Here is a 26,998-nt window from a genome sequence, read left to right as displayed (position 1 = left end):
TTTAAACGTTTCTGAACTTATAAATTTAAAAGCGAGAAGAGCATCTGACCCTTTGTGGCAAAGATCACGTTCGTCACGCCAGGCTCTCTGGAGGTATTCTGCAACTAAATCTCTTTCAACAACAGGCTCTGCATTCATTTAATCTATTTCTCTTCATTCCGAATGACTTAGTAGATCATAAAGCTGTTCTTTAACCTGCTTTAGTATTCTCATCCCGCAACACGTTTTTCTTTTTTTAAACAGTTTGTCCCTCGGTGGCAGCAGGTATAAGCATCGGTAGCAATAATTTAAACCATTGACAGCTCATATTATGCGATGACAATGAATTCCAAGGAGCAGGTGAGTCAACTGTTCATTCTTGAATTTATACTCAACTAACCGTTAAAAAGGTATGGTGTAACTACTCATCCTTGATCATGTCGGTCGCCAACGTATATAAAGCTTTATTTATTTTTGGTATAAAAAGCATGTAAACTTTATAATGTAATTTATTGATCGTGACATAGAGCTAGCTAGGTTGCATGGATGTGGCTGTCATATTCGATACGTCGAGTTTTATATTTTAAAATATAAAATATAACATGCTTTCGGATATTGTGTATATATATTTGTAAAAAATATTAAAAATATATTTTTAATTTTAAAATATTTAAATTAACATACATATATAGCTCTTATAAATAATACCTGTAAAATATAATCATTAATTATAATTTATTTTTTTTATATCTAATTTCTTATCACTTAATCCTTACTAATAAATATAGTATCAATATCTCTTTTTTCTCGACTATCATAAAATTACATCTTCACGTTTTTTGTAATTAAAAAAAACTAATTTTATTCTTTTATTACATCTAAGACTTATGTTTTTTTTAAAAAAATCTAATCTTTGACTTTAAAAATGATACCTGTAATAAAAGTTTAATATTGTAAGTTTTAATAAATTTATTTTTTTTAATTTGTGTTTTTCAAAACCGATTAACAATCTAAAAGCATCTAGTATGTATTGAAAATTAGAATTTTTTAAAATTTAAAAAAAATATATTTTGATTCTTTAGGAATACTCAAAAAAGTATCGATGGTTATCAATATGAATACATATAGTAATTGGAAGCATCGATGCTTGATAGATATAGAGTATTAGATAATATTGCAACCTATAGCATATTTAATGGAAAAGATCAGAAGGGAGATGCCAACTAACCCGACAATTCAGATCACAACATTGTCTAAATTTTGCTCGACTGCAATTAGATCTTTATAGATTTTTTGTTATAATTAAACCTCTATAATTTGATATATTGTACTATATTAATCTTTAAAAAAGTTAAAATTAATAATAAATTATTAAATTTCACAAAACAAAAATACTCTTGGAGTTTACAAAAATTTAATTTAATATTTTTAATCAAAATAAAAAATTAACTTAATATATTTTTAAAATTTTTTATCAATTTTTAATCAAAATTTCATATGTAAAAAAATATTTAAAAGATAACCTAATTATTTAAATTTTTAATTAGAAAAGTTACATAATAAACTTTAAAGTTATATAAAAGTTATATATTGTTAATTATATCTTTTTAAAAAGAAAATACAAGGATGTTAAACTTTTAGGATTAAGTAATTTAATGATTGAGTTATAGAGTTTAATTAAACAAAATTAATTACTTTCTCTGGTCCAATAATTGTAATATATTTTTTGAGGAGTTGAATATTAAAAAATGTAAGATATTTTTAATATTTTGAGGTATAATCATGGTCTTTTTTTAAAGTATCTCGATTGATAAATGATTTTATATTTATTGTAAGGTGTTTTATAAAAATAAATATAAAAATAAAATTAATTTAGAAATAAATAATTATTTTATTAAAGATTAAAATTTAATTAAAAATATTTTATATTTTTTTGAGTGGGAAGTAAAGAATCTAATTTAAAAAAAAAATTATAAATCATGTAAAAATATTTATTTTTAAGTTTTGAGTCGCAGCTCAATTATGGAAAATAAGTGGAGGAGGCGAAGAGTCAACCACTTGAGGTCGAGAGCCCAGTGTAATTAATAAGATGGTGACACTTTTCTCTCCCAAACTGTATGAGGCGGGTTCGACAGAGTTCATTTACGAGATCACCTGTAAAACTTGCTTGATTGAGAGCAGTGAAGACAATGGGACACCAAGTTGTAGTTGGATAAGGTGAAAATGACTCATGGAGACGAACAACGTGGAAGTTATATTTCAGTCTGCTTTTAGTTGGATGTTGCTATTTTTTTATATTTTTTTTAGTGACAAATAGAGAAAATGAAAACTTATGATGGATTAAACTTTCTCAAATCAACACCCTAATTTAGAATATGGCATAAAAAATAGGACAACCCAGATAATCCTCCAGTATCCCACATCTCCCAAATCATTCTTGTCTTGCAAAAGATATATTCTCTTTTATTTTTCATTGTAAGACATTTTAAAATTATTTCACACAAATTTTTTTAATATTACAAAAAATCAAAATGTACTTTTATTTTTATAATTAGTTTTAAGTCATGATACAACGATGTTAAATATTTTTTATGTAAGTTAACAAAAAGTAAAATAAAAAATAATTTAATTATTATAAAATATCTTATATTATAAAATAAAAATTATTTTTAAAATATCTCACAAATAATATAACGAGGAAAGTAGGATAGAGGGGCGCTTGACGGGACTCTGGCCATCTGGAGTCCTTTAGCTAAGAACTTTCTAGTCATAAAGGGCATGCCTAACTAGTCAATTTTTTTTTTTTTTAATGTAATGAACAAATTTATTAGCTCAGAGTAAAAAACTGTACAAGGTTCTAAATAAAACTTAAAAGCAGAAACTAAGAAAAATTAAATCAAAGACCCGCAAGTAAAAAAATATTTTTAAGTGTGATTAACAATAGCACCAAACTAAAACAGGCCCTATGAAAGACAAAAACTTTATCAGTCAAAATGTGTAATTAATCAATTTTTTTTTAGAGTACTTGTATTTGCTGTTGCTGTTTGCATCGAGTTTCTTTTAATTATGTTATAAGAAATTTAAAAAGGATAATTAATTTATTAAATCTGTCTCAAAATTTAACCTATTAAAAAGGATCTCCTATTAACGAATATAGATCTGATTCCCCCCCCCCCAACAAATAGGCTGCATTCTCTTTACTAAAAAAAACTAAGTTGTGAAGAGAGAGAGAGAGAGAGAAACGCAAGATTCAATTCAATATAAGCTATATAAAAATATTTTTTGGCAATAAACCATATAAATCATTAAATTAGAATTAAGTTATTTTTTTACTAATTTACAACGAGGATAAAATAAAAAAGTATTAATATATAACTTTTTATATGACTTACGTGAAACATGAAAAAAATTATTTAAATTATTCTTGGCAAGAGGAAAAAAGTAAAAAAAAAAAAAGACATTTTTTTTTAAGGCTTGGCTAAGAAAAGAAAAAGAGGGAGAAAAAAATGACATGCGGGACTTATATGTTTTAATGGCAACTTTTATCCTCAAATATAGAAAAATTTTAAAAGGAAAGTTAATTTTTAATTTACTTATAAATCTTTTTACTTTCTACTTGTTATCTCTTTTTTATTTTCATCTTAATTTTTCCTTTACCTTAAAATTTTTATTATTATATATTTTTTGATACTTTGCATTATTATATATTTAATAAATTAAAAAATAAAATTAAAATTAGACAAAATATTTTTTGCTAGTATCGAACAAAATATTTCACGGTTATATTTTTATTCAATCAATAATACATAATAAAAAAAATTATATAAATAGTAAATCAAAATATTAAATTTTATTATATAAAAAAATTTTTTATAAATAATAAGATTATTGCTGTTCGTATGAAATTACTAATTTTTTTTCTTTTTCTATCCAACTAGCCAAGCATAGAAAGAAAAAATTATATATTTTTCCTCCTTTTAGTTTCTTTTCTCTTCCTTTACCCGGTGAGCCAAGCACCATTTACAGAGCCTTCTCTACTAGTGCCATTAACACAGCAGGAAAGAGGAAAATTGGGGATTGTCTCATTGCACATGTTAGTTTGCTACGTGGACCACCTCTGTCATTTACCTTGTAGGTTGTAGCTCAAACGATAAACTAACATAAATGGGCGTCCACTGTTGTGGAATCAACCACACAATTCTTTCAATAAATTGCTCAAGGTTTCTGCTTCTGTATATATAGTTACTCTGGCTATAACTGTGCGTGCCAAGAAAATAGCAATGGGGAGCCAGAATCACTTGAGAGTTTTGTTGCTTTGCTTTATAGCATTGATTGGATCAACCCAGGCTCAATTGCAGAAAGGATTCTATGCCAAGAGCTGCCCAAAAGCTGAGAAGATCATTCAAGACTTCGTCACTCAGCATATCCGAAATGCTCCATCCCTGGCCGCTGCTCTGATCAGAATGCATTTCCATGACTGCTTTGTCAGGGTATGATTTTCTTTCTCAGTTCGTTTTCGTTGATGAGTGGTTTTGATGAGCTGGGGAACTAACACTTGGCATTTCAGGGCTGCGATGCATCAGTGCTCCTCAACTCAACGACCAGCCAAGCAGAGAAGAATGCTCCTCCAAATCTCACTGTTAGAGGATTTGACTTTATTGACAGAATCAAGAGCCTTGTGGAAGCTGAGTGCCCTGGTGTAGTCTCTTGTGCTGATATTATCTCTTTGGCCGCCAGAGACTCCATTGTTGCCACAGTAAGCATCCATTCTAGCTCCTGCTTCGTCCTTATCATCGAAGTTTATAACTTTTCCATAACATACGAAGACTCGTTTGGTTGCAGGGCGGTCCCTTCTGGAATGTTCCAACAGGTAGAAGAGACGGAACTGTATCGGTCCTAGTGGAAGCTAGGGACCAAATTCCTGCTCCAACTAGCAACTTCTCCACACTTCAGACACTCTTCGGCAACAAGGGACTTGATCTGAAAGACTTGGTTCTTCTGTCAGGTACATTAAACCAAACAAATCGTAGGCATCAGTGATTCGAGTCGCTAACAGTGCTGAAAATTTTCAGGTGCTCACACAATTGGTGTCTCCCTCTGCTCATCATTTAACAGCCGATTGTATAATTTCACCGGTAAATTAGATCAAGACCCAGATCTAGACAGTGAATACGCTACAAATCTCAAGACCTTCAAGTGCAAGAGCATCAATGACACCAACTCGATTGTTGAGATGGACCCTGGAAGTCGCAATACATTTGATCTTAGCTACTACAGAAATGTGCTCAAGAGAAGAGGGCTGTTCCAATCTGATGCTGCTCTGCTGACCGACTCTGTGACCAAGTCTACCATCACCCAGCTGCTCGAGGGCTCAGTGGAAAACTTCTTTGCCGAATTTGCCAAGTCCATGGAGAAAATGGGACGAATAGATGTCAAGACTGGGACACAAGGAGAGATCAGGAAGCGTTGTGCAGTCGTAAATAGCTAGGAATCTTGATGCTCATCCAATATCACTTCCGTTTTCTACTTTTTGTAACTTTATTTTTGGGCATGTTTATTTATTTTTGTGGTGACTTTGGAATTGGTGTGTCCTCATAAGATATGTCGTGGGTATCTTTGCACATGTTGCTGGAATAATAGGGATCCCCTGTGGACTGTAGTTTTCCAGTTTGAAAAGGGAGGTTATGTTCTTGTTCTTGCAAATAAAAAGCGTAGAATTGAAGAAGTACTTGTGATTCTTGTTCTTTGTTGTCGAAAGATGAGGTTTTCAAGATTATTAGAAGCAACGTATATTTGCTTCTCCGCATATATTCTTACTTCTGAATAGTTCTTTTCGGGCACTCAAGGAAAGAATTTCTCTATTTTAAAAAGGTCAAAAGTTACCCTAGAAGAACTCGGAAAAAAATCCCGTTTAACAATTTTCTTATAGAAGTGGCCGTCCACTTCATGGAGGAGCCTCTAGGGACTACTTTGAAAGATACCGTCTTCACTCAATGTTGTACTGATTTTCAGCCACTTTCATGTATATCTATCAGTAAGACATTTAGAAAAAAATTTATAAAATTTTAAAGTAACTCGAGTTTACATTATTAATCTATGATTTACAAAATAAAATTTAGAATCATTGGAATCTTTTTTTTGGGTAGAAATCATAGGAAAATTTAGCAATGTGCTTAGTGGAGGTGTACCTCAATGGGCCCATGCAGGAGGAGCCTATAAGAGTCATTTCAATTTCAAAAGGAATCATCCTTCCCCAACGTTACATTGACTCTCAGGCTTTCGGCAACATTACTCAACGTGTTTATTGGGTCAAATTCGGGCTGAAAAACATAACTAAACTTACGGCCAAGTTGGGCTCTAAGTTGGTGTTGAACCAAAGCAGCTTGTGCATGGCCATAGTTTAGAAAGAAATACTCTCACAATATATATTATATATATATATATATATTCAACAAGTAGGGTGTAGGTAATTACACTTACACCCTATATATCAAAAGTCAAAACACATAAATGGTTTTATAATGAATGAATGGATTTAAATACTTTATTTTATAATTTATCATTATATGGTTAAATTGTTGTTTTTGTTTTTGGCAAAACAAATTGTTATATATATATATATTTTTTTTTTTTTGCTTTCATGCCTGATATCCTGATAGTGTTTGGATATGCTGGATTCATTATCTACCCAATTATATGTTTTATTAAAAAGGAGATATGAGAAATCATATATCTAAACTTACTCTATTAAAAAACAAAGAGGGCTGTGGGAGGAGAAGGGTGAAAGTTTAGGTCCAGCCCAATTAGATGTAACGCTTCATCTCCGATTGCACATGGTCCAAAAAGGAAAAACATCTTGGACCCCGCATGATAGCCGCCGCTCTCTCGCTTTTCCAAAGCCCTAAATTTCAATTCTTAAACCCTAATTTTGCAGCGTACCGCTTGCTGCCTATATATATCGTTCGGGCGCGATTTCTGTCGCTCATGCCTCCCTGCGACGGCTGTGCATTCTGCGCGCTATCAGATCGGGAATTCCTCCGAGGTTGTAACTCAGATAGATTCTGTTCTTTTATGCTTGATTTTTCTCTTATTGTTGTTGTATGTGCGGTGATGAGGCGATTTATTGGACTAGAGTTTCTGATCTGAGTATATCTTTCTCAGAACTTGATTAACAAACCCTTGGCTGTCTGAGCACACTTCTAAGGAAGTTTTCATTTCATTTTCTTGACTTCATCGGTATTTCCCCCCCTTCGACATGACTCTTTTTTGAACGTGGTGTTCAATTGGTTAAGAAAATGGGCTCGTGATGATATTTTAATTATCTTAGCGGATTTCAGTGAGATATCCATCAATGATCTGACTGTTACACACACTGAAGCCTATTTTCTTTATAACTATTATTTATTTTAATGTACCGTATTGGATTTTGATTAGCATGTTAGGCCCTTGTGTGTAACTTATTAATCTTTGGTGCGATGATAAGAAGAAACACTTGAACGTGTTTTAGGGCAGTGGACGTGACCACTCGGTTTCGCCGTGAGCCCATACCTTAACGACTTCTCCTTCCACTGAGCAATGTATGTTAGTTAATTTCCTTGATTGTAAAGGCTATTTAAATTGTGAGTCTGCATCTCCCTGAATAGGCTAATACTGAAACTTGGTTTGGAATGGATCATCGCCGAACGTTTGTTTTCGTTATGCGTCCATTACCAATTCCTGGAGGATATACCGTTCCTCTTGGTATAATGGCTCGGACGCGATATTCATCATGTGGTTATCCTGATTGATGGTTTCTCCACCATACCATTTGATCCTGGAAACGCCACAAATACTCCACCATAACGAATCATTATGCGCATTAGTTTTGAACATTATTAAGGGAACATGCTTTCATCAAAGCGAAGCAATGGAATGCCGTATGCATCACATGGTGGAACTATGAAGGCATCTATACTAGTGGGGATGGTCGGGTGTCGAATTAGAATTCGAATTCGAATGAGGCAGAAAGTCAATTTTATTGGAGAGTGTCGGTTCTCTCAAATCAAAGCAACATTGGGCGCTTCAAAGAACCTGGATGCGTCAAAAAGATGCACTTCGTTCTCTCGCAGGGGTATCTGGAAGGCCTTTGAATCCATGAAATTTTCAAATTAACGAGTAAAGGACCATGGATGAATGAATGGTTCCCTGTCTTCATCCGACGGATATGGAAAATATGGAAAGCCGGGCGAAGGAAAATAATTGATCATGTCTGAGCTCGCATTTGCATCAATGTTGGCCGACCAAACAGATAAAATTTTGTTAATTTAAATTCATTAGAATTAAAAATTTATGCTAAAAGTTCCTTAAAATGAAGTTCAAAAGTCAAATAAACTTTAGAAGATATTCCATGTGTTTCAAATTATAGATATATTTTCTTTCGTTAGTAAAATTGTGTTGCTGCACTTCTTAAGTTTTATTTATAAGGTGGGGAGATAATTTTTCCAGTTTTATTTACAAGTCATATAGTTAATTTTTTATGTTTTTATTACAAGTTCTTTTATTTTTTTATTATATCTTCGTAAAAAAATGTTATTAAGTATAAAATACATTTCATGTTAGATACATTTGGAGGTCAAATAAAATTTCATTAAATGTACTCTTTTTAATATTACTATTCTCTTGTTTTCATCTCTATTTAGTAGTTAAAAATTAAGTTATATTAATGGTGGTCTCTATACTTTTAATGTATTTTTATTTTGTTATTCTAAATCTTTTGATATTAGACTATAATGTTAGTCTTCATTGTTATTGGCATATTTAAATCTGCTGTTTAATTTTGTTGGCAAGTTGATAAAATTATGATAAATTGGATATTGTTTGAGCAAAATGACAATTAATCTTTTAGTGTCATTGTCATGTGTTTTATTTTTCTTTTAAAGCTTCATCTGTTGCACTTTTAATGATTTTACTTCAATGTCTTACTTGTTTTTTTTTTTTTTTAATTTTCTATTTATTTTGTACGCAACTTATCATAGTTTTAACAAGTTACTATAAGAAATAATAGAGTTTCAGTTTATGCATGGATTTGTTACTGTTAAATTTCTGTGGTCATTTGAAAATACAGGGGCTTCCATTGTAGACAAATGAAAAGGAACTTGAAATAATAAAATAATAACATAAAGATTATACCAAAATACATTAAAAATATGGAGATCAAAATTTATATTTTTCTTTTAATAATCATAATAATAATATGAATTAAGGAAAAATCTGAAAATGTAATTAGGTTATATTCTGTATTTTTTAATATGTTTTCGGAAACCTTAAAAGACATTTAAATTTATTTAATAAAACCTTGATATTCTTAAAGAGTGTTATATTTTGAAACATTAATTTTTTTTAGAAGTATTTCATAATTTGAGATGACCTTGAAATAAAAATAAAAATGAAATAATTCCTCTATCAAAATTAGTGGAAGATGATATTCGAGCTGACGATGCTTATAAATCCTAATATGATTGCCTTTTAGTCCGCATGGCATCACCTTGCAGCATGAAGCCATGAACTATTGAACTTCGATTTTAAACTAAATAAATAAATGTTCACTAACCACGATAGGTTGCTTCCAGTGATTCTTTATTCCTTGCATATGGCCTTTGCCGACAACAGCAACAACCGAGTTTCTCTTCCTCGCCACTTTTAATAATGCGGAGGACATATATCTGGATATTTGAAGTGGGAAAGTGAAAAAGAAAGGAATCAAATAGATAAGAAGTAAAAATTAATTATTTGGTTCATATAATTTTGATTTAAATATAATTTAATTTTTAAATTTTGACTCGTTGTAACATTATTATTTTAACTCAGTTGTAATTTTATTCTCAAACTTTGAGTTAGTATAACTCATCCCTTATAATTTTAATCATTTAAAATATTAATTTCCTTATTTTAAAAATTAAAATTATATTAAAATTTAGGACTACCATTTTAAATTACTAAAATAGTTTAAAATAGTTTTAATATTTATAAACTTATTTTTTAAAATACAGGAACTAATATTTTAAATGATTAAAACTATAAGAATAAAGTTGCACCGTCAAAATTTAAAAATTGAGTTACAATCGAGTCAGAATTATAAAAAATAAATTGAGTGAATTCAGAAATTTAATTATAAATGAGTCAAAACTACATAAATCAAATAATTAATTTCTTTTCCAAAAAAAAAAACAACATAAAGTACTTATTTAAGAGAGATTCAAAATAGTGCAAAGGGTAATATAATGACCACGGAAGCCAGTCCGCTCAATATTTTGTGCTCCCCTGTGCAGCATAGCTAGAAATAAGTGAAGTAAGCAGGGTTTCGTTTAAACCAGATGGGTGAGGAGCCCACGGACTTGCAGAAGTTAGCGTAAATCCAAACCTTTAATTGAAGGGAGGCGGAAAAAAATTCAATGGAGCTGCATGCTAATACCAATTGATTACACTGACAGTCCACGAACATATTATGACGAGAAAACAACTAAACAATGTCGACCCTTGCAATGCAATAAATATGACATAGAGCTCATAGAGTGTCATAGAGTTCAAAGAAGCCATTTGATAATTTGAGTTGATCGCACCAACATGCTCCATACTTCCGTCAATTTACATAGATTTTGCCACGGCTCGTGTCGTACGATACAAGACAAGCGGGCATTCAGTGATAAGAGGTCTAACGCATTTCAATTCAGGTTCTGAGGGCGGCTTCCAAGTGCCAAAAGTAGCAGCATCAGAAAAATATCCAGGATACCCCTAAAAGGACCCCTTCGAGAGCTCTGTGAAAATTGGCAGCATAGCTGGGATATGACATGTTTTAACAGAACCATTCTTCTGAAAGTGGGCAAGCACGTGACAGGTAACAACCAATTTAGTGAACCATGTGTATAGCATGCCAAAGTCATCTATTTTTTGAAACATAATAGTAAATTTGATTGAACTCAAATTAAGGGGCAAGAGTTCTGATTCCTTTAGTGAATTACATGAATAGCATACCAACGTCATTCATGTTTTGAAACAAAATTGTAAATTTGAACGAACTCAAATGAAGGGGTTTGAGAGCTTACTGATCTCGCTCATGCACGAGAGTCTCCATTAAAGCTGGGAACGCCTTGCTCATCTCTTGTATAACAAGAGTTAGCATGTCGTTGTTATCCATTTCCTTCAGCTGAAAAACACATACCCCAGCTTGATAAGAATTCAGTACTAGTATCTGTATGGCCATTTTCCTACCCATCAAAAGCATGTAAGGATTATGATGTTTACCATTTTATTAAGCTCCTCATGACTGGGCAAAAAGGCTGCACTAAAAAGTAAAGAGTACAGCAATTTTATCTTATGCCAAAGTCGCATCTTTCTCCATGCTCTCCTGAATGTAATCTGTCTCAATCAAGGGAAATATATATTAACACACTAGAAACAAGAAATTTCTAAAGCATAACCACACAATGCATGCTGAATTGATAGAACACCTAACTAAGTGCTGGGAATTGCCCAATAAAACTTAAGGAAAATAATTCCCATGCCTTACCACGTTTACATATTTCACTCATACTCACAGAAACAGGAATAAAGGTTAAGCTCATAAACATCAAACAGATCTAGTGAACTTTACCAGAAGAAACCTTAGAAGCTAGAACATCAAGTAAAAAAGGCAGCCTACTGTTAAAAGATCAAACACACATAGTAAGCAACATTCTTGATCCCAGCCATAAAAAATTTCCACCAGCTTTTCTGCAGGTCATATAAATTTATCCTCAACAAAGAGGCCATAAACAGGGGAGTTGGCATCATATTCGAGCCACATCAATAGCAGTACTTCCAAAAACAAATGGATAAATAGTCTGTTTCCCATGCAAGGTTGAAAGTGACTGAAACATGCGCTGGGTATAATAAGATATTAATGTACATTGACTCTTCAAAGTACGAAAATTGATATTCTGAAACAGAGTAGCAAGTATATTCCGGATTTCAGCCAACTTCAAAGCATAATAAACCCATTCAACCTGTACTGGCGATCACCAGGTATCACCCTCCCGCCACACTTCGCAGCTCCTTCACATGCACACGAAATTCAGCACCGGGAAAAACATCAAGCTTATCAGCAATCTGTTGGAAATTTAAGAGGAAAAAAAGCATATATGAGATAAACAGCATTATTGAATAATAACAGATCAATGAAAAGGATGCAGATCTTGTAGAGACAGTTAATATGCTTTCAAACATAGTGCCTCTGCAAGAACACAGCTGTAAAGCACTCCAAAGATGTTCTGTGTTTTCTTCAAAATTACGATCATTTCTCCGACTGTGGGCGCCTAAAAGAAAGTAAAAACATTAAAAGTGACAGCTTAGCGTAAGAGGAACAAAATATATGGAGATTTCAGAGGGAAAAAGTGCAACATTAACTTATAGGCCATTAAGCCAAGTAATCCAAGCTGAAATGAATTTTGAAAACCACTTGGAAGAATATACGAGCATCTATTACTAAAAGTAGAGATGATTATTTTCTCCTTTATTCAAAATGAATAATAAAATTATGAAGGTAAATAAACCAATACTCTATCCATTAAAAAATATAAGGAATTCTTAACTGAATCTCATCTCCAATAAAATAGTTAATTATTTTTAAATTAATATCATTTTTTTATATTTATGAGTGTTTTATTATAAAATAAATATAAAATAACTTATTCAGGGGCTTAAAATACTAAAAATTTATTATTTTTTTTAATATCCAATTCTTAAAAAAAATGTTTTACGCTTTTTGGCAGGAGTAAGTATATATTTAGATAGCATTTTTTTTCCTCAAAAAAAGGGAAAATCTTCCTTCTTTAAGGAGCAATGTTAAGTCGTTCGAGTATTAGCAAAGTAAAGGATAGATACCTTTAGATTTTGTGAGACAAGCACTGTTAGACGACTTTGGCACAATTCTAGGAAGACAACCTGGAGAAAGAAAACCAAGGCATACGATTTTAACATGAAAATGTACAAGCTGGAGGGAAGACATGAAATAAAAATGCAGGCAGCTAATTAGGGGAATGATTCATTCATCAATCAATGGCTATGGAGTTCAAAAGGGAAGCACCTGCGGTTTCAAAACATTGATTATTTCTTGCACTTCTCCGGAGGATTTCTGTAAACGAATGCATATAGTTCAGAATAGATGGTAATCTCTCACCTTTCCCATTTTACCATCTGTAACAACAAATTCCAAACTGTACATTTCAGTCCCAATCCAACTACAACCCCCCGGGGAGGTTAACCAAGCGATTACCCGAGAAATATGAGAAGTGCCAACCAAGTACACGTCACAAACACCACTCTCAGCAGTGGAATCGCACGTCAGGAGCACTACGTTTCTCGGGAGTTAGTCCGGGAGTAACTTCCGCTGATTGGAATCCGCTGTATCAAGAAAGGGTGATACGGCGGCGTCGGTGGGCTGGTCGATTCGAACCATGCTCTCAGATAAGTTCACGACGGAAGGATTGCCGATGTGAACAAAATCTTCGCCTTCGACGGCGGGAGCAACAGATTCAGACGGTTGGGGGTCCATAACAGGTCGGTGAGCGGCGAGAATTGGCGGCCGCAGAGGCTTTGAGCAAGGATTGGTGTGGTTGAGAAATCAGAAATGTGATGCGAGTATGAGAGGCTGAGGGCAAAGGATTATGCGGGAAGTTAAACAAAGGCGCGAGTCGGGCGATGGAGCGCAAGTGACCAGGCCAATTGGAAACAAACCACCCGCGCCATTAGCAACTCGGTTCATGTCTCGACGTTACAAGACAGCAGGTAATGGCGATGGGTTTCAGTGCTCAGGGTGAGCAGATTTTTTAATTTTTATTTTATTTTTATTAAAATATAAAATTTTAATAAATTTATTTTATCATCAATTTAAATAATACATATTTAATCTAAATATTCATTTTAATATTAATTTTTTAAAAATTTTTATAGGTTGACTATCTAGATATATTTAAGATTCGGTCTATTCAAAGTATATTTGAATAATTAATTTATAATTTTTTAAAAAATAATATTAAATTAAATTATTTAAATTAAATGTGTATTGTTCGGATTGATAATAAAGTAGATTTATTAAAATTTTATAATTTTTATAATAAAAATAAAAAATTAAAAAGCTATAAATATAGCCAATTAGATGTAAATACTCATCAAGTGATGAGCACCAAAGCCCGACTCATGACTTGAGATTGTTAATTTGTTTCAGGGAAAATATATGCGAAGGCCTCATAATTTGTTTTAATTTTTAATCAGTTCTTTATAGTTTTTTTTTTAATAGAATAGGCACCCCACCATATTAAACCTGGTAAAGGTTATTGCAATCAGCTGAGAGTAAATCCACAAGCTCAGGGGGTGGAGTAGAAATACGATAAAATCCTGGCCAGCAACTAAGAGCATATTTGGCTAAGTAATTAGCAACTTCATTTCCTTCCCTGTTAATATGGCATAAAGACGCTTGCCAGTCCTTCCCAAGAATGCTGTGAATTTCATCAATGATGTTAAGATATTGGTGCAAGGGAGGCGTATTCACTGAAACCAAATGCATTGCTTCAAGTGCATCACTCTCCGCAATAACTTTTCGATAGCCTAAGTCCCAGCCTTCTTTCAGTCCAAGAAGAACTGCCCAGAGCTCAGCTTCCAAGCTATCTTTGCCAACTCCATTATGCATAAATCCTGATAGATAGTGTCCCAAGTGGTTTCGAGCAACTCCTCCACATCCCCCTAGGGTAGAAGAATGAGAAAATGCTCCATCAACGTTGATAAGAATCCAATCATAGAGAGGGGCACACCATCAGATTCTTTTGAGAGTGTCAATGTGCCCAGAAATATTGGTGTCTCTCAAAGAGTGTTTCTAGGCTCCCATACTCTTATATATCAACATAACATGTGCTAAGATAGATTCATTGCTGCTATTTGTGCCCTCAAAAATTCTCATGTTACACCTTTGCCAAATGTGCCAACAACTCAGGAAAAAAAAACTTCATTCGATCTCTTGCTGCTTTTGCTACATGCACCATTAATATTCCATTCAATCCACTGTAGAAAGGTTGCTTCAAAGAAAGCACCCTGTAGCCCTGGCCGAAGCATTTTACACCAATATTGGAGGGTTCGGAGACAATCTCGAAAAACATGCAACGTGTTTTCCTTTCATCCTGGGCACCACGGGCATTGATGATCAAAAGTAATCGTATGTCGATATCTCACTTCATTTGTAAGAAGTCTGTTATGGCATAAAAGCCACGTAAAAGATCTACAACTCTGAGGTACCAGCACAGTTCTTTATAGTTTTACTTGTTAAGAGTTAGCTCATTAAAATTTTAAATGTTAAGCCCCTTAATCCTTACCATCAATGAAGTACATTGACACTGTTAATTTCGACTGAAGTAGCTCTGATTAGGTGGATGATTGTGCTACGTAAATCCACCTAACATTTGACGGGGCTACCTTCTTTGTTTAGCCTACAAAATTGAGGTTGGGTCTTCAGCATTGACTGGATTAGGGCCTGGGGGGTCGAGAACGAACTAGACACGCACACAAACCAAAACGAATCGGGCCTCCGATCTCTGGCGATGTCGGGCATGTCGTCACCAAGCTCTTCCTTCTGCTTTCTTCCTGATTTCTCACTTTTGCTAAGACAACCTCTCATCACCTTGGTTGCGAAGGAGGAGGAGCATCTGAGGATGTTTCCAATGCAGGGGAAACCAGAGTCTAACCATGAGGCAACAACGGCAACGGAGGGTACGCCGTCGGCTTCCGCTTTATATCCCACGACTGTGTCTTCCTTGGCCTCATCTTCATGTGGTGCGCCTTCGCCTTCTTATTCGGCCTTGACGAGCACTTTATTAGACTATCACCGATCCACCTCCCTCCATTCCGACTCTCATACTTTCCTTTCTCAAGTTCCTGTCGCCACCACCTCTTTCAAACGACAATGATGGAATATAGCCATGAAGCAATTTTTTTCGAAATAGTGAAAAACAACGACAATCTAAAAAAATCACGAATATTATAAAAACGATCATTTAGAAGAGGAGACGGAAAGAAATGGAAGAGTTTAATAAAAGCTACATACGTAAATAGAAAGCCAAGAAGAAATAGAATATATGAATGTAATTCAAGAAAGCATGAAGGAAAGGTGTGTACAGGAACGGATGAAAGAAGAGAGCACCGGTCATTTTCATAGCATGAAACTTGAATAACTCCATTGAATGTCCAAAATAAGAGACGCAAAGAAGACATCGATGGGAATGCAGAGGTCGACGCCCTCCTCATGCTCAATGAAATAGAGACTCTGACCTAGAGAACTTGGCAACTGGGCACTGCAAAAGGCAATGTTTTTAAAATCGTACAGGATATTGAATTGAAAAAGTCAGCAGTTTATGATTCGCATGGTTCAATCGAGTTGGGTCAATGATCAAATTGATGACTAATTAACTTAAATTAAAAAAATTATATATGTATATAATAAATTAAATATAAGAAATACATATAAAATTGTTACTTAATTTAAAAAAACCAAATATTTTTAGTTTATCATGACTTAACAAGTCACGTGATACAATATAATATCAAATGATTAAAAAAATTAGTCATTTTTTTAAAAGAATTTGATAAAAAATAAAAAATTTGAACAGTCCGGTTTTTTAAAAATCAGATTCGGTTTTCGGTCTGACCGCCGGTTCGAAACAACCCAACCCGACTCAACCTCTAAAGTGATTTTTTCATAAGAACTAAACTGAAATCCAGACCGGTCGACAGTCGGACCAGTCCAGCCGTTTGGTCCAGTCTGATTTTAAAAACACTGGCAAAGGGCATCTATGAGCCAAATTTTTTTTGAAGAATCTTAGCTGTGTTGATCCGCGTGGCAAAACTTAGCCACATGGGTGTTAAAGGTCCAGGGATTATCAGGCGTAATATTGAAAGCTCTAACGACTCAATGCCAACAAGTAAGATTATAAGAGTCTGACTTAAAACTGAAGCAAATTATAAGCCCTCGCAAATGTGTTTTCCTTTGTTATGTATCGATCCAATTATACTCGGGCAGCCAGCACTCGAATCCGTACAAACACAAGAATGGAGGGGAATGAAGTATGAAGGAATTTATTAAAATTCTCCTATGAAAAATACACAAGGCCTTTGACATCGTAAGTAAAGGTTAGTCTCTTACATTGTCACGAATGCAAATAAAAACTGATTTTTACCAGGGATGAAAACATCGGACAAATCATGATCAAATTAATATATTTTAAATAAAAAAGGCAAACAAATAACAACAAAATCAATAAAAAATTTGGTTTGTGATAAAAAATAACAATACAAATAATTTTAAATACAAGGCTAGAAGATAATTATGAGATGTAATATTTATATAACATATATACTTATTCCAAAATTTATAATTTTGTATCATATATATACATTTTTTTATGTATAGATATGCATAAAATATAGTTTAAAAACATTTTATTTTTTTTTTAAAAAAGAAAGATTTGATCAGTTCCATAGTCCACCCGGTTTTTCCAATTTTATACTGACACAATCACTTCTAGACCGGATTTGGAGTTTCTCCATTTTTTTTCCTCCATTTCCCTCATCTCCACCATTCATTAATTTATCATTTAAAAAAATTATTTAATAAAATAATTTGAATGATAGGGATTGAAAAAATGGAGGAAAATGAAGGAGAAAAAAATGAAGAGACTCCTCTTCCCTTCTAGACCAATTCCAACTGGTTTCCGATTCCGAACTGAGCACTAGCCACTAGATCAATGGCCTGTCCAAACAATTAAACCAATTAGCCCAGTCCGGTTTTCCATCACTGATTTTTTTGCCAACTCTTTTTAGCAATTCAGCATAGAATATACTTCCTCAGGTAAAAAAGCATTTCCTCTCAGCCAATGTTAACTCAAAACATAAACAATTGAATACAAATAAAAAATAATTTTTTATTTTATTTTTTGTATTTATTAATCTAAATTTTTGTATAAATGTTTCTGTCACTCATGAAGTAAATTAGTAATTAGAACTAAAAATAAAAAAGAAAAAAATAATATATATTTTTACGCTAATGAGAACTTTACTGGTTTGCAGATTTTTTTCTAAAAGTTGCTTATATTTTGGATTATAAGGAATAATTTTCATTGATTGAATTGGATTGTTAAACCCAAAATAATTATTAGGATAATCACACATAAAAACTAAGATATTTATAAATATGCAATTAAATAATAAAAAATTGCTGATACACCGGTTTGTTTTCCTTCGCATTTTCATCTAGTCCGACATCCCTGCAGCCTTTCGTATCAAATGCTCGACTTGGTCACGTGTTGGGAAACATGAAATAACACCATGTCAGGATCTCCAACATAAGCCCATGCAGAGTTTAAACAGTTACTATAGATCGCATAGAAAGATTATGTTATCCAGTATAATCATCGTTCAGAATGAGAATGCCTACTCTGGTTTGATAGTCAAAATTTCTAACTCTTGGATATGAACCAGAGAAATCCAACTATACAGAACATAACATTGCATCTATGCAAAGCCAACACGCATGAGTCATTTGTTTCTTCCCAAAGTATCTCAATTCCAAAATGCTACCAGATATTGATATTTTACAACCACCAGCTCACCCACAGAAATATAATCACTGCTTGAATTTATAAGTTCGATCATATCCATGTGTACAATTGCCGCCTCCTCATCAAGCCACATCCACATCCACATTCTCATCATCACCCTCATACTGCAAATGAAATAAAAAGCACTGTTTCTGATCAGAAACTGCATTTTAATATTCTTGAAAAATAAATGAAACCATATAAAAGATGAAAGCAAAGCATTTGAAGCACAAACTTTGGCGAAAATGAAAATGGATTTGGTATGATGCATATATCTGCACTCGGGGGTGAAGAACTGACCTGTGAATAATTCGTTCCAGAAGAACTAAGGGTTGGGGGCAGCAGTGGTAAACTCCTCACCTTAAATGCCACTTCATTTTCATTTTCTGCAGGTGCGGTTTCAATTTTCTCAATGTTGTCATCCAGCTCAATCTCAACTTCCTCATCAACCACATGAGCTGCCATGCTGGTTAATGGCACACCAACCCTACTTTCCTTCAACTGCACCTCATCAATGAGAACGAGAAAGATCACTTGCATTATCAATCGCCAACTTTGAAAACAATCTTATTCAAGAATATAAACAACAATATCATTCAGCGTGTAAAGAACTCCCATGATATTAAGAAGTATCACCTTTTCTACGCCAAGGTTGCCAGAAGAACTAGATGTTCCTTTCTTTGGCCTGCCCTCAATATTATGGGGCTTAGTTGCTTGAGTCCCATTATTTGGGGCCTCAAGGCCTTCATACTCCTTATCATTTGATTGAGCAGCCAAACTCCACCGAGAACGCTTCCTGGTTCTGGCTGTTCCAACCAAATACCCAAGTTTTGATTTATATACATGCCACAAAGAAGTCAGCATAAATAACAGAAGGGCAAATAACCAGGAAAGATGGCCAGATTAGAAGTCAAATGCAAAACATATTCGCACAAAAAAGGGCATCACAATGAGTCATAAAGCTGAAACCAAATGTGCACATTTAGTACCTTTTCATCAGGGAGTGAAAAAAAGTCATCAGTGACAAGAATCTTGAGGCACAAATTTGATTTTGAGAATCAGAATTAGTATCACATAACATACCGCATCAAGAGAGCAAGGTCAATAAAATTTCACAATTTCACACAGTAAATTCAGCGAGGTAATTCCATATCCTCTACAGTCATTCATTAGGTAATACTGTAATAGTCAAAAGTTCTCAGGTTCCTAACAAAAAACATGCGGGATCTCAGGATAAGTGGAAATCTAGTCTACAAATAATCGACCATTGAATAACAAAACCCTGAATAGCCTGTGCTCCAGAATAATACAAGTTAAAAGCATAAACACTTGGCAGAAGATAATGCACCATATCATCAAATGGAACAAGAAAATAATAAATGTAATTTATTAATTTAAGGGTCTCTTAATATATCTAATTCTACACATAATAGACAAAAGCATAGACATTCTAGTTTATCAATTGTATGATCACATTGTTGAAAGTGACATGATTGTGCGTGTAATATGGATAGCCACTGTTTTTTGTTTCTCCATTATATTCCTTAATCATCAGTCAGATAAGATTTGAAAATTTTCCATTTTCTCCTTCCATCTTTTTAGGGTTTGATTGGCTGAGATGAGGCCAACCCAGCTACATGTATGAACTGAGGCTCAACTCGGATTACTACAACATACGATACAAACAAACGAGCAAATTTGAAAGATTTGAGCTTCCTGTTTTGGTTTGGCAAAAAATAACATTATTTTGAGAGCCAGAAGAGTAAAATGATTTTTTTCACTAAATTTTACAAAATTACTACCTTGTCTTGTTTCTTCAACAGCATCTTGGCCAAAAGGCAGCCTTTTTCTGTGCGGAGAAGCATCATTCTGCTCCACATTATCTTTGAAGATGGAAGGAAAACCTGCATCCTCAGCATTGCTTACAATATCAATACTCAAGTCTTCTTCATTGACACCAATTCTAGCTATGTCTGAGTCAAGCTGATCTCCCAACCTTTGAAGTCGAGCTTGTGATCTACGTAAGCCAACAAACTAAATTAACTCATAATCTTATAGAAGAATCTTCCCTCAAAAAGGGAATCAAGAAAATGGATATGAATGAAATCACAAAATGCATAGCAAATAAAACAGTAATCATATGTCTTGCCTCTTTAATTCATCTTGTAACCGAGCATTATGATTATGTGCTTTAACAAACTTCCTTATTTTTGACGTGACCCTGAATTTTCCAACATGATCAAAAGAACAAAAAGATTAGAATGGAAACGTCATTGAAAAGAAATGTTGGAGTCCAAAAGACAATGAAAAGAATATACATGTCAAAGTTCTAGTACCTTTTACAGTCTTCATTCTCTTTGCATAATTGAGCCTGAAGTTCCTGAATTCTAGAATTAAGGGTATCCACTTCTTGAACACTCTCATCCAAGCAGACCTTAAACAACAAACATTGCAGATCAACAAGTGTGATTTGAAAATAAAAATTAAACATAAGAAGCTAAACTGTCATCAGTTCAAAAAAGAATTGTTTTTCTTTTCCCTTGTCATTGAAGGAAGTGGATTGGAATGAGAGTTCTAATATTATTCTTACAGCAAACACTACATTCTATTCAAAATTAAGAAAGGCAATGTTAATTAGCCATCCGTGCTGGAATAAATGCACTCCAATTTGTCCAATCTGCACATTGGCGTGGCTGCATTGTCGTGTATTTGGGTATTCCAAACTATCCTGTATTACTATTGAATACATAACCAGGATGTAAACATATAAGAGACCAATGCTGCCTCATCATGTAAGCAGAATGCATTCTATCCATCTGCTTTCTTCCCCATAAACCCAATAGTTGTAATTGCCCACCTCCCAACATAAAGAAATCCAACACATCTTCCTATCTTAAAATTTATCCACATGATTATAGCCACCATATCTTTATGAAAAGACCAATATAAATTAGTGGATGATGAGCAACTGCTGCTGTAGATAGTAAAACTAACCCCAAGTTGAAACTTTTGCTGGTCAAGCATGTTGATTTCTGTCTGTACTTTTTCCAGCTGCACACAGTTCCAAGAACAAAATTAAACAGAAGTACTCTAGAACAATACTAAAACTACAACAAGAAGCCTTATCCCACTACTCCAGAACAATTTACCAAAAAAAAAAAAAAATTAGACCTGCTCCTCAAGACTATTTTTTGAACCAGAGGAATGCAGTTTTCCTTCTTTAACTTTATCCTGGATTCTATCAGAGAATCTCAAGCTTCCAGAAACACCAGTTTGTCCTGCAATGCCCTTGTCTCTCTTGCGCTTCCTATCACTGCAATGACAAGGAATAGGCATTAGGACCAATAAATGGATGAAGAACTAAAATAACAAGAAAATGGTTGATGAATAAAAGGCACATCTCAGTCATCATGCATCTGAGAAGTCAGGACAGAACTTTTTATGAGCAATTCCCCCCAGAAGTAAGAAGTGACACCATGTACAAACTTCATGTTCGCCAAATCACATATAGAAGAAAATTTCACACCAAACAAAGTTCACATTGTCACTTTTGGGTGTTATTACGAAGTTTCTTGCGGATTTACTAAAGGTTTCAATGAAACCAGTTGACAATGAAACAAAAAGAAACTAAATGAGAAAAAGAGGAAAGAATTATTAATGATGATTTACCTTCTTTTCTCCAAGGACCTCCCAGGGCTGTATTCTGCAATTATTAATCCATCAAAAATTAGGAAAGGAGAAAATGGGGGGCAATAACATTAACCTATTGCATTATAAGCACATATGCACATCCTATGGTGCATGCAGTCATACACCTAAAGACAGACATCATAACAAACTATGGTGAACAGGTGCAAAGTAAAAACGTCAATCTTTTGCTTAAGGATCCCATGTAATCGTAAGGGGGAAACTAATAAAAGGTTATGTAAGAAACATTCAAGGTTTTGGAGGCACCAGAATTACAGAATATGAAAATGTGATATTGCTATAATTACAATGAAAACTAGTTATCATGTGATAGTCAAGTGGGCACCTCCACAGCATATCCAAGTTAAAGATCAATACAGAAAACAATAACAGTAAGAAAAAAAAGTAAATAACTTGAACATAACCATGAATGTTTTGGCGGCTCCTTGCATCTCTAGCTGGTGATAACCTGCGAGGGGATAAGTGCCTTCTTTCAAGTTTTCCTCTCAAGTCACCGCCTGAATAGTCTTGCCTACCTGCAATAAGAAAAAGAAATCCCATTACCTCAGGCCAAACCAAAACCAACAAATGTTATAGGCTAAAAAGAAGAGAGGGAGGCAAAACTCATAAATTGATAATGAGACACAAGCTTACCATCACGATGAATAACAAGAGAAACATAATAATGAATAGTTATAGTGCCTCCCATGCAAGAGCAAAAGGGCGACAGAAATTAGCGACGGAAATAAAAACCCAGGCATGTAGCTTATATCTTTGAAGTGCAATCAAGGTTGAAATGGGATTAAGAACAGTTCACTTCCTCATCTTCTTGTTTGGCGGTATGGTATAAAATATAATCGAAAGGTAGAGATATCTCCAAGATGATTTTACAAAAATAAACATCCTTCCACATGCTATCAGATTTGATTTCTTCTGGTAATATGCCCTTTAACAATTTCATTCAGCCTTCGTACAAGGAGCCACACCATAACATCATCCAGAAGCGTCAATCAAAAGGAAAACCATAAGCTCCATTCACTCAAGAAGTAGAACATGCTATAATGAAGGATTAGATAATTCACTGAAGTTGATTCTGATCTAAATATAACATGAAGGAATAATCCAAGAAAGCCCGACCAAGGTCCTTCAGCTAGTACTTTGTAGTTCCACAGATTCGTGGAGTGATCCATGAAATATGTTGCCATGAAAAGGAAACGTTAAGAACAATACCAGCATTGACTTTTTGATAAACCAATCAGCAGAATCCTTACTGAAGATTTTCCCATCTAAATTAAAATATCCATACTGCTTGCAATTCAACCAGTCTCAAAACAAGATAATGTGATCCAACATCCTATCATTGAATAAATTAATCTGACATTAATTTCATACGTTAGTCAACCATATATAAGCCTTGTGCTCTGCTTAGACAGAATCAATTGACATATAAACCAATCTACCAGATAAGTATCCAGCAGTCAAAGAATATGAAATCCAGTAATGAATTTGGAGTATAAAAAAGGGAGCATGGACAAGAACAAATCATATACAAGTACAGCCATGAAAGTGGTAAGATATCTCTGAAAATATCTCGTTGCATTTTTCTCTTCCATCAATCAAGTTTCTCAATCATATGGGCATGTCATTAAAGGATAAAAACTCAGAATGCGCTCCTCATAAAACTTCATCTCATATGATCCAATCATATGTAATCATATGGAGAAGCCAAAATACAAACAAGCAAAGAAACATGCAGGATTACCAAATAGTCCAAGGAAATTTACAAAGCTACCAATATCTGCAAGAAGTAACATAGATCTTCAAGATTGCAAGCACACTCTACATCAAAATATTCTTTAAAGTATAGTTTGACAATGGCAAAGAATGTAAGATATAAAAAAATGAAATTCAAGAGTAAACACAACGATACAGGCAAGAAAGTATACCAACTATGTAATAATTTAAGAAAGAAGGATCACAGAGGTATGGAGCAGAAGTTAACAAGAAACGTTATAGCCAGCCCTTCTGCAGCTAGATGCCCTCCATCAACGGTGAGAATAATCACAATGTTTTATTAGGAGGGAAAGGAAAGACTAGCAAGTAACCACAGCAGATGGAATATTCTTGACGGTAATATGGAAATTGTAATGCAAAGTAACCGGACTAAATTATACTTATGGTAACTCACGTTGTAATGAACACCAAAATATTCAATTTGTAAAATCACGTGACATGAGCAAAACAACGTATAGCTGAAAGAAAAAATATTGTCGCACAGGCACTCGCCCATCCACAATCTTACAAGGCCACAGGCAAAGCACGGTTCCCCTACAAAGCTTTCTATGCAGGTACTGCTTCTCAAATTCCTAGACTTCTAAAATAAATTCAATACATGGTCCGACACTCAAGCGTCCTACTCACCTCAGCCACAGGAGACAGAGTTAACTAAATAGTCAATAAAGGTAAGATATCGCGATATAAGAACAATAATGGATACCACTATACGAGCCAGAGAATCGCCGCAGCTCCGCATTCCCATGGGCAAAGGTGCAATTTTGGCGTGGACACCGGCCTTTCTGATATGGTACACATAGCCTGGTCTTGAACTGCTTCCGCTCCACCATTCTCAGTCTTTTTAGTCAATGTGAACCACAAAACCAACGCCCGCCTCGTGAAATATCAGGCTTGAGATGAAAAGTTAGGAGTGAGATTCCTGCGTTTAAACATATCCATGAATTGTTAATCAGGTTGAATGAGGAGTTGAAGGAAAGTCTACTAGGTTCAAACCATTAAGCTTCTAGGTAGATGAGAAAACACGCCAAAAGAAAAAATGAGCCTTGAACATTTCCTTTCGATTCTTTTTGGTAAATCTCTTCTTTTCCGGGAATCACTGGGTAACCAAACTTTTAGAGCTCGGCGTAAATAAATCAAGAAAATCACCTTGAACTTGAAGAGTAGAGCGCGCGGCTCCAAATTCAATAGCTCCTCTGAGAAACCCAACTGAAGAGCGAAGAATCGAAATCCCAACGAGAATCTTACATGAAGATCTTTTGGGGGCTCTAGCCTCTCAATTGCTCCTTGAATTCACTTTAAAAAAACAAAAAAAATTGGGGCCAAGCTCATTCAATTGACCTTACCCCATTTAGATCCGACCCAACCCATTGCAGTTGACGTGTCATTATAAATTAAAATATATATTAATATTAAATACTACTAGTGTTGAGAATATTGAAGAAAAGAATAAACTAATCCAACAATAGTAATCATAATTCCTGCATAAGTGCAAAATGTTTAACAAAAGAATAGTGAATAAGGGACTGTTTGAAATTATTTTTATTTTATTATTTTAATAATTGATGTTTTATAAAATATATTTTGAAAATAAAAAAAATAATAAAAATAGATGTTTTTCTCATTTTTTTCTTATTTTTCAGAACAATAATCTTAGAACACTTGAAAGTTGCTTTCATTTTTTTTATTTTTAAGAACAATATTTTATTTTCCCTCTTTTAAAATACTTTTTAAAAATATGTTATTAAATATATATTTTTATTTTTTATTTTGAAAAACGAAAAACTGTTCTCAAAATAAGTTACCAAATAAATTCTAAGCTTTTTTTCCAACAACTATTTTATATCCATCATTGCTACTCATTAATTTTTGTTCTTGGTCAACATCACTACTCACTAATTCAAGTTTAAACAAGATAAAGATTTTTTTTTTCATATGTAAGATTTATATTCTTAGTTTCGTAGGAGGGATTTGGAAACACTCCCTTCCCTTAAATTGGTAATGGAAGGTAAATGTCCTTCTCTCCTCCTTCGATTAACATTCTCTCCTTTTTCGAACAATTGGAAGGATGACCAAATTCCTCCTCTTTCACTATATGGAATATTAAAATTGCTCCTCTCTCTTCTCTTCCCTTCTCTACTCTCTAAGTAACATATTAATCTTATTTAAGAATTTCAAGCCTCCTTTTTTATTACTCACATGTATTTTCTTGTTAGAAACAATTCTGTTTGAGGTGCAATTGAGTATTAAATGTAAGTATCTTTTCTAATAAAAATTGGACCCTTGGTTTGCCACATTATGAAGGACTATCCCCTTCTATATTAAACTTAACTCTTGTTGGTATTAAATCTGTTTGAATTTCAATTGAGTATAATTAATTATAAAAAAATTTATCAATATAATTGTTTTTAATTATAATTTATTATGCTTATGCTACAACATGATTATATTTAAATGTTATTTTTTTTGAAATTGATTTTTATAGAATTAAAAATGTTTGAATAGTAATCTTATTTAAGAATTTCTCAAGCCTCATTACTCAACCCAATTGCTAGAAAAAGTTATTCATATGAAAGAAAAAAAGCCTTCATTTTTAACCAAATATTAGGTTAGTGAATGAAATTTTTATTTTTGGCCAAAACACGAGTGAAATTATTATATTGTTTATTGCTTACCATTAATAATTAGCAATGTGAATAATAGCCATGACGAAAGGAACACATAGTTGAGAACATATTTATTAAAAAAAAAAATCTTGAATCCAAAATTTGAGACATGATTCAACTGTTTAAGAATTTTTCAATCCAAATATTATAAAAATATTATGTTTTGCCAATTTCTGAATCCAACATTATATGAAAAACTGGTTTCTGAGTTGACTATGAAGT

The 26,998-nt window shown here is 33.5% G+C and overlaps 3 protein-coding genes, 1 long non-coding RNA gene, 4 other non-coding genes and 1 pseudogene across 9 annotated transcripts; 6 read left to right on the top strand and 3 right to left on the bottom strand.

Moving 5' to 3' along the window:
• Nucleotides 1-4,035: 4,035 nt before the first annotated feature.
• Nucleotides 4,036-5,707, top strand: LOC129315861 (peroxidase 3-like). The gene is made up of 4 exons (XM_054959980.1): nt 4,036-4,469; nt 4,547-4,735; nt 4,822-4,984; nt 5,052-5,707. Exons 1-4 carry the CDS (start codon nt 4,260-4,262, stop codon nt 5,465-5,467), a joined length of 978 nt encoding a protein of 325 aa, XP_054815955.1. The 5' UTR covers nt 4,036-4,259; the 3' UTR covers nt 5,468-5,707.
• A 1,118-nt stretch (nt 5,708-6,825) lies between these two features.
• LOC129316035 (uncharacterized) lies at nt 6,826-7,602 on the top strand. Its single transcript, XR_008594659.1, has 2 exons — nt 6,826-7,021; nt 7,141-7,602. It is a non-coding gene; the product is annotated as an uncharacterized LOC129316035 (long non-coding RNA).
• On the top strand, nt 7,078-7,178 carry LOC129316924 (small nucleolar RNA Z157/R69/R10). Its single transcript, XR_008594850.1, has one exon. It is a non-coding gene; the product is annotated as a small nucleolar RNA Z157/R69/R10 (small nucleolar RNA).
• Nucleotides 7,277-7,360, top strand: LOC129316925 (small nucleolar RNA R11/Z151). Its single transcript, XR_008594851.1, has one exon. It is a non-coding gene; the product is annotated as a small nucleolar RNA R11/Z151 (small nucleolar RNA).
• On the top strand, nt 7,449-7,556 carry LOC129316926 (small nucleolar RNA Z152/R70/R12). Its single transcript, XR_008594852.1, has one exon. It is a non-coding gene; the product is annotated as a small nucleolar RNA Z152/R70/R12 (small nucleolar RNA).
• An 85-nt stretch (nt 7,603-7,687) lies between the features above and the next one.
• On the top strand, nt 7,688-7,813 carry LOC129316929 (small nucleolar RNA snoR80). Its single transcript, XR_008594855.1, has one exon. It is a non-coding gene; the product is annotated as a small nucleolar RNA snoR80 (small nucleolar RNA).
• Nucleotides 7,814-10,400: 2,587 nt separating this feature from the next.
• Nucleotides 10,401-13,806, bottom strand: LOC129315302 (uncharacterized; annotated as a pseudogene).
• A 502-nt stretch (nt 13,807-14,308) lies between these two features.
• LOC129316799 (uncharacterized) lies at nt 14,309-14,680 on the bottom strand. The gene has a single exon (XM_054961171.1). The coding sequence runs from the start codon at nt 14,678-14,680 to the stop codon at nt 14,309-14,311; it is 372 nt and encodes a 123-aa protein (XP_054817146.1).
• A 3,710-nt stretch (nt 14,681-18,390) lies between these two features.
• LOC129315762 (zinc finger CCCH domain-containing protein 13) lies at nt 18,391-25,415 on the bottom strand. 2 transcript variants are annotated; one of them, XM_054959781.1, is made up of 12 exons: nt 25,260-25,415; nt 24,817-25,032; nt 22,745-22,855; nt 22,302-22,335; nt 21,804-21,945; nt 21,627-21,683; nt 20,969-21,066; nt 20,782-20,853; nt 20,435-20,649; nt 19,269-19,438; nt 18,933-19,133; nt 18,391-18,757 (listed from the first exon to the last, which is right to left on the bottom strand). In XM_054959781.1, the coding sequence occupies exons 2-12, from the start codon at nt 24,941-24,943 to the stop codon at nt 18,716-18,718; spliced, it is 1,269 nt and encodes a 422-aa protein (XP_054815756.1). In that variant the 5' UTR covers nt 24,944-25,032; nt 25,260-25,415; the 3' UTR covers nt 18,391-18,715. The 2 variants fall into 2 exon arrangements, with proteins under 2 accessions (XP_054815756.1, XP_054815757.1); XM_054959782.1 differs by lacking the exon at nt 25,260-25,415 and adding an exon at nt 22,974-23,673 and having other exon boundaries at nt 24,817-24,955.
• Between the last annotated feature and the right edge of the window lie 1,583 nt (nt 25,416-26,998).

This window comes from Prosopis cineraria, unplaced genomic scaffold, assembly GCF_029017545.1.
Source record: "Prosopis cineraria cultivar Desert tree isolate PC_DT_omini unplaced genomic scaffold, ASM2901754v1 PC7, whole genome shotgun sequence".
Classification (NCBI taxonomy): Eukaryota; Viridiplantae; Streptophyta; class Magnoliopsida; order Fabales; family Fabaceae; genus Prosopis; species Prosopis cineraria.
The sequence above is the reverse complement of the archived record's forward strand: the minus strand, read 5'-3'. Positions and strand labels throughout refer to the sequence as shown.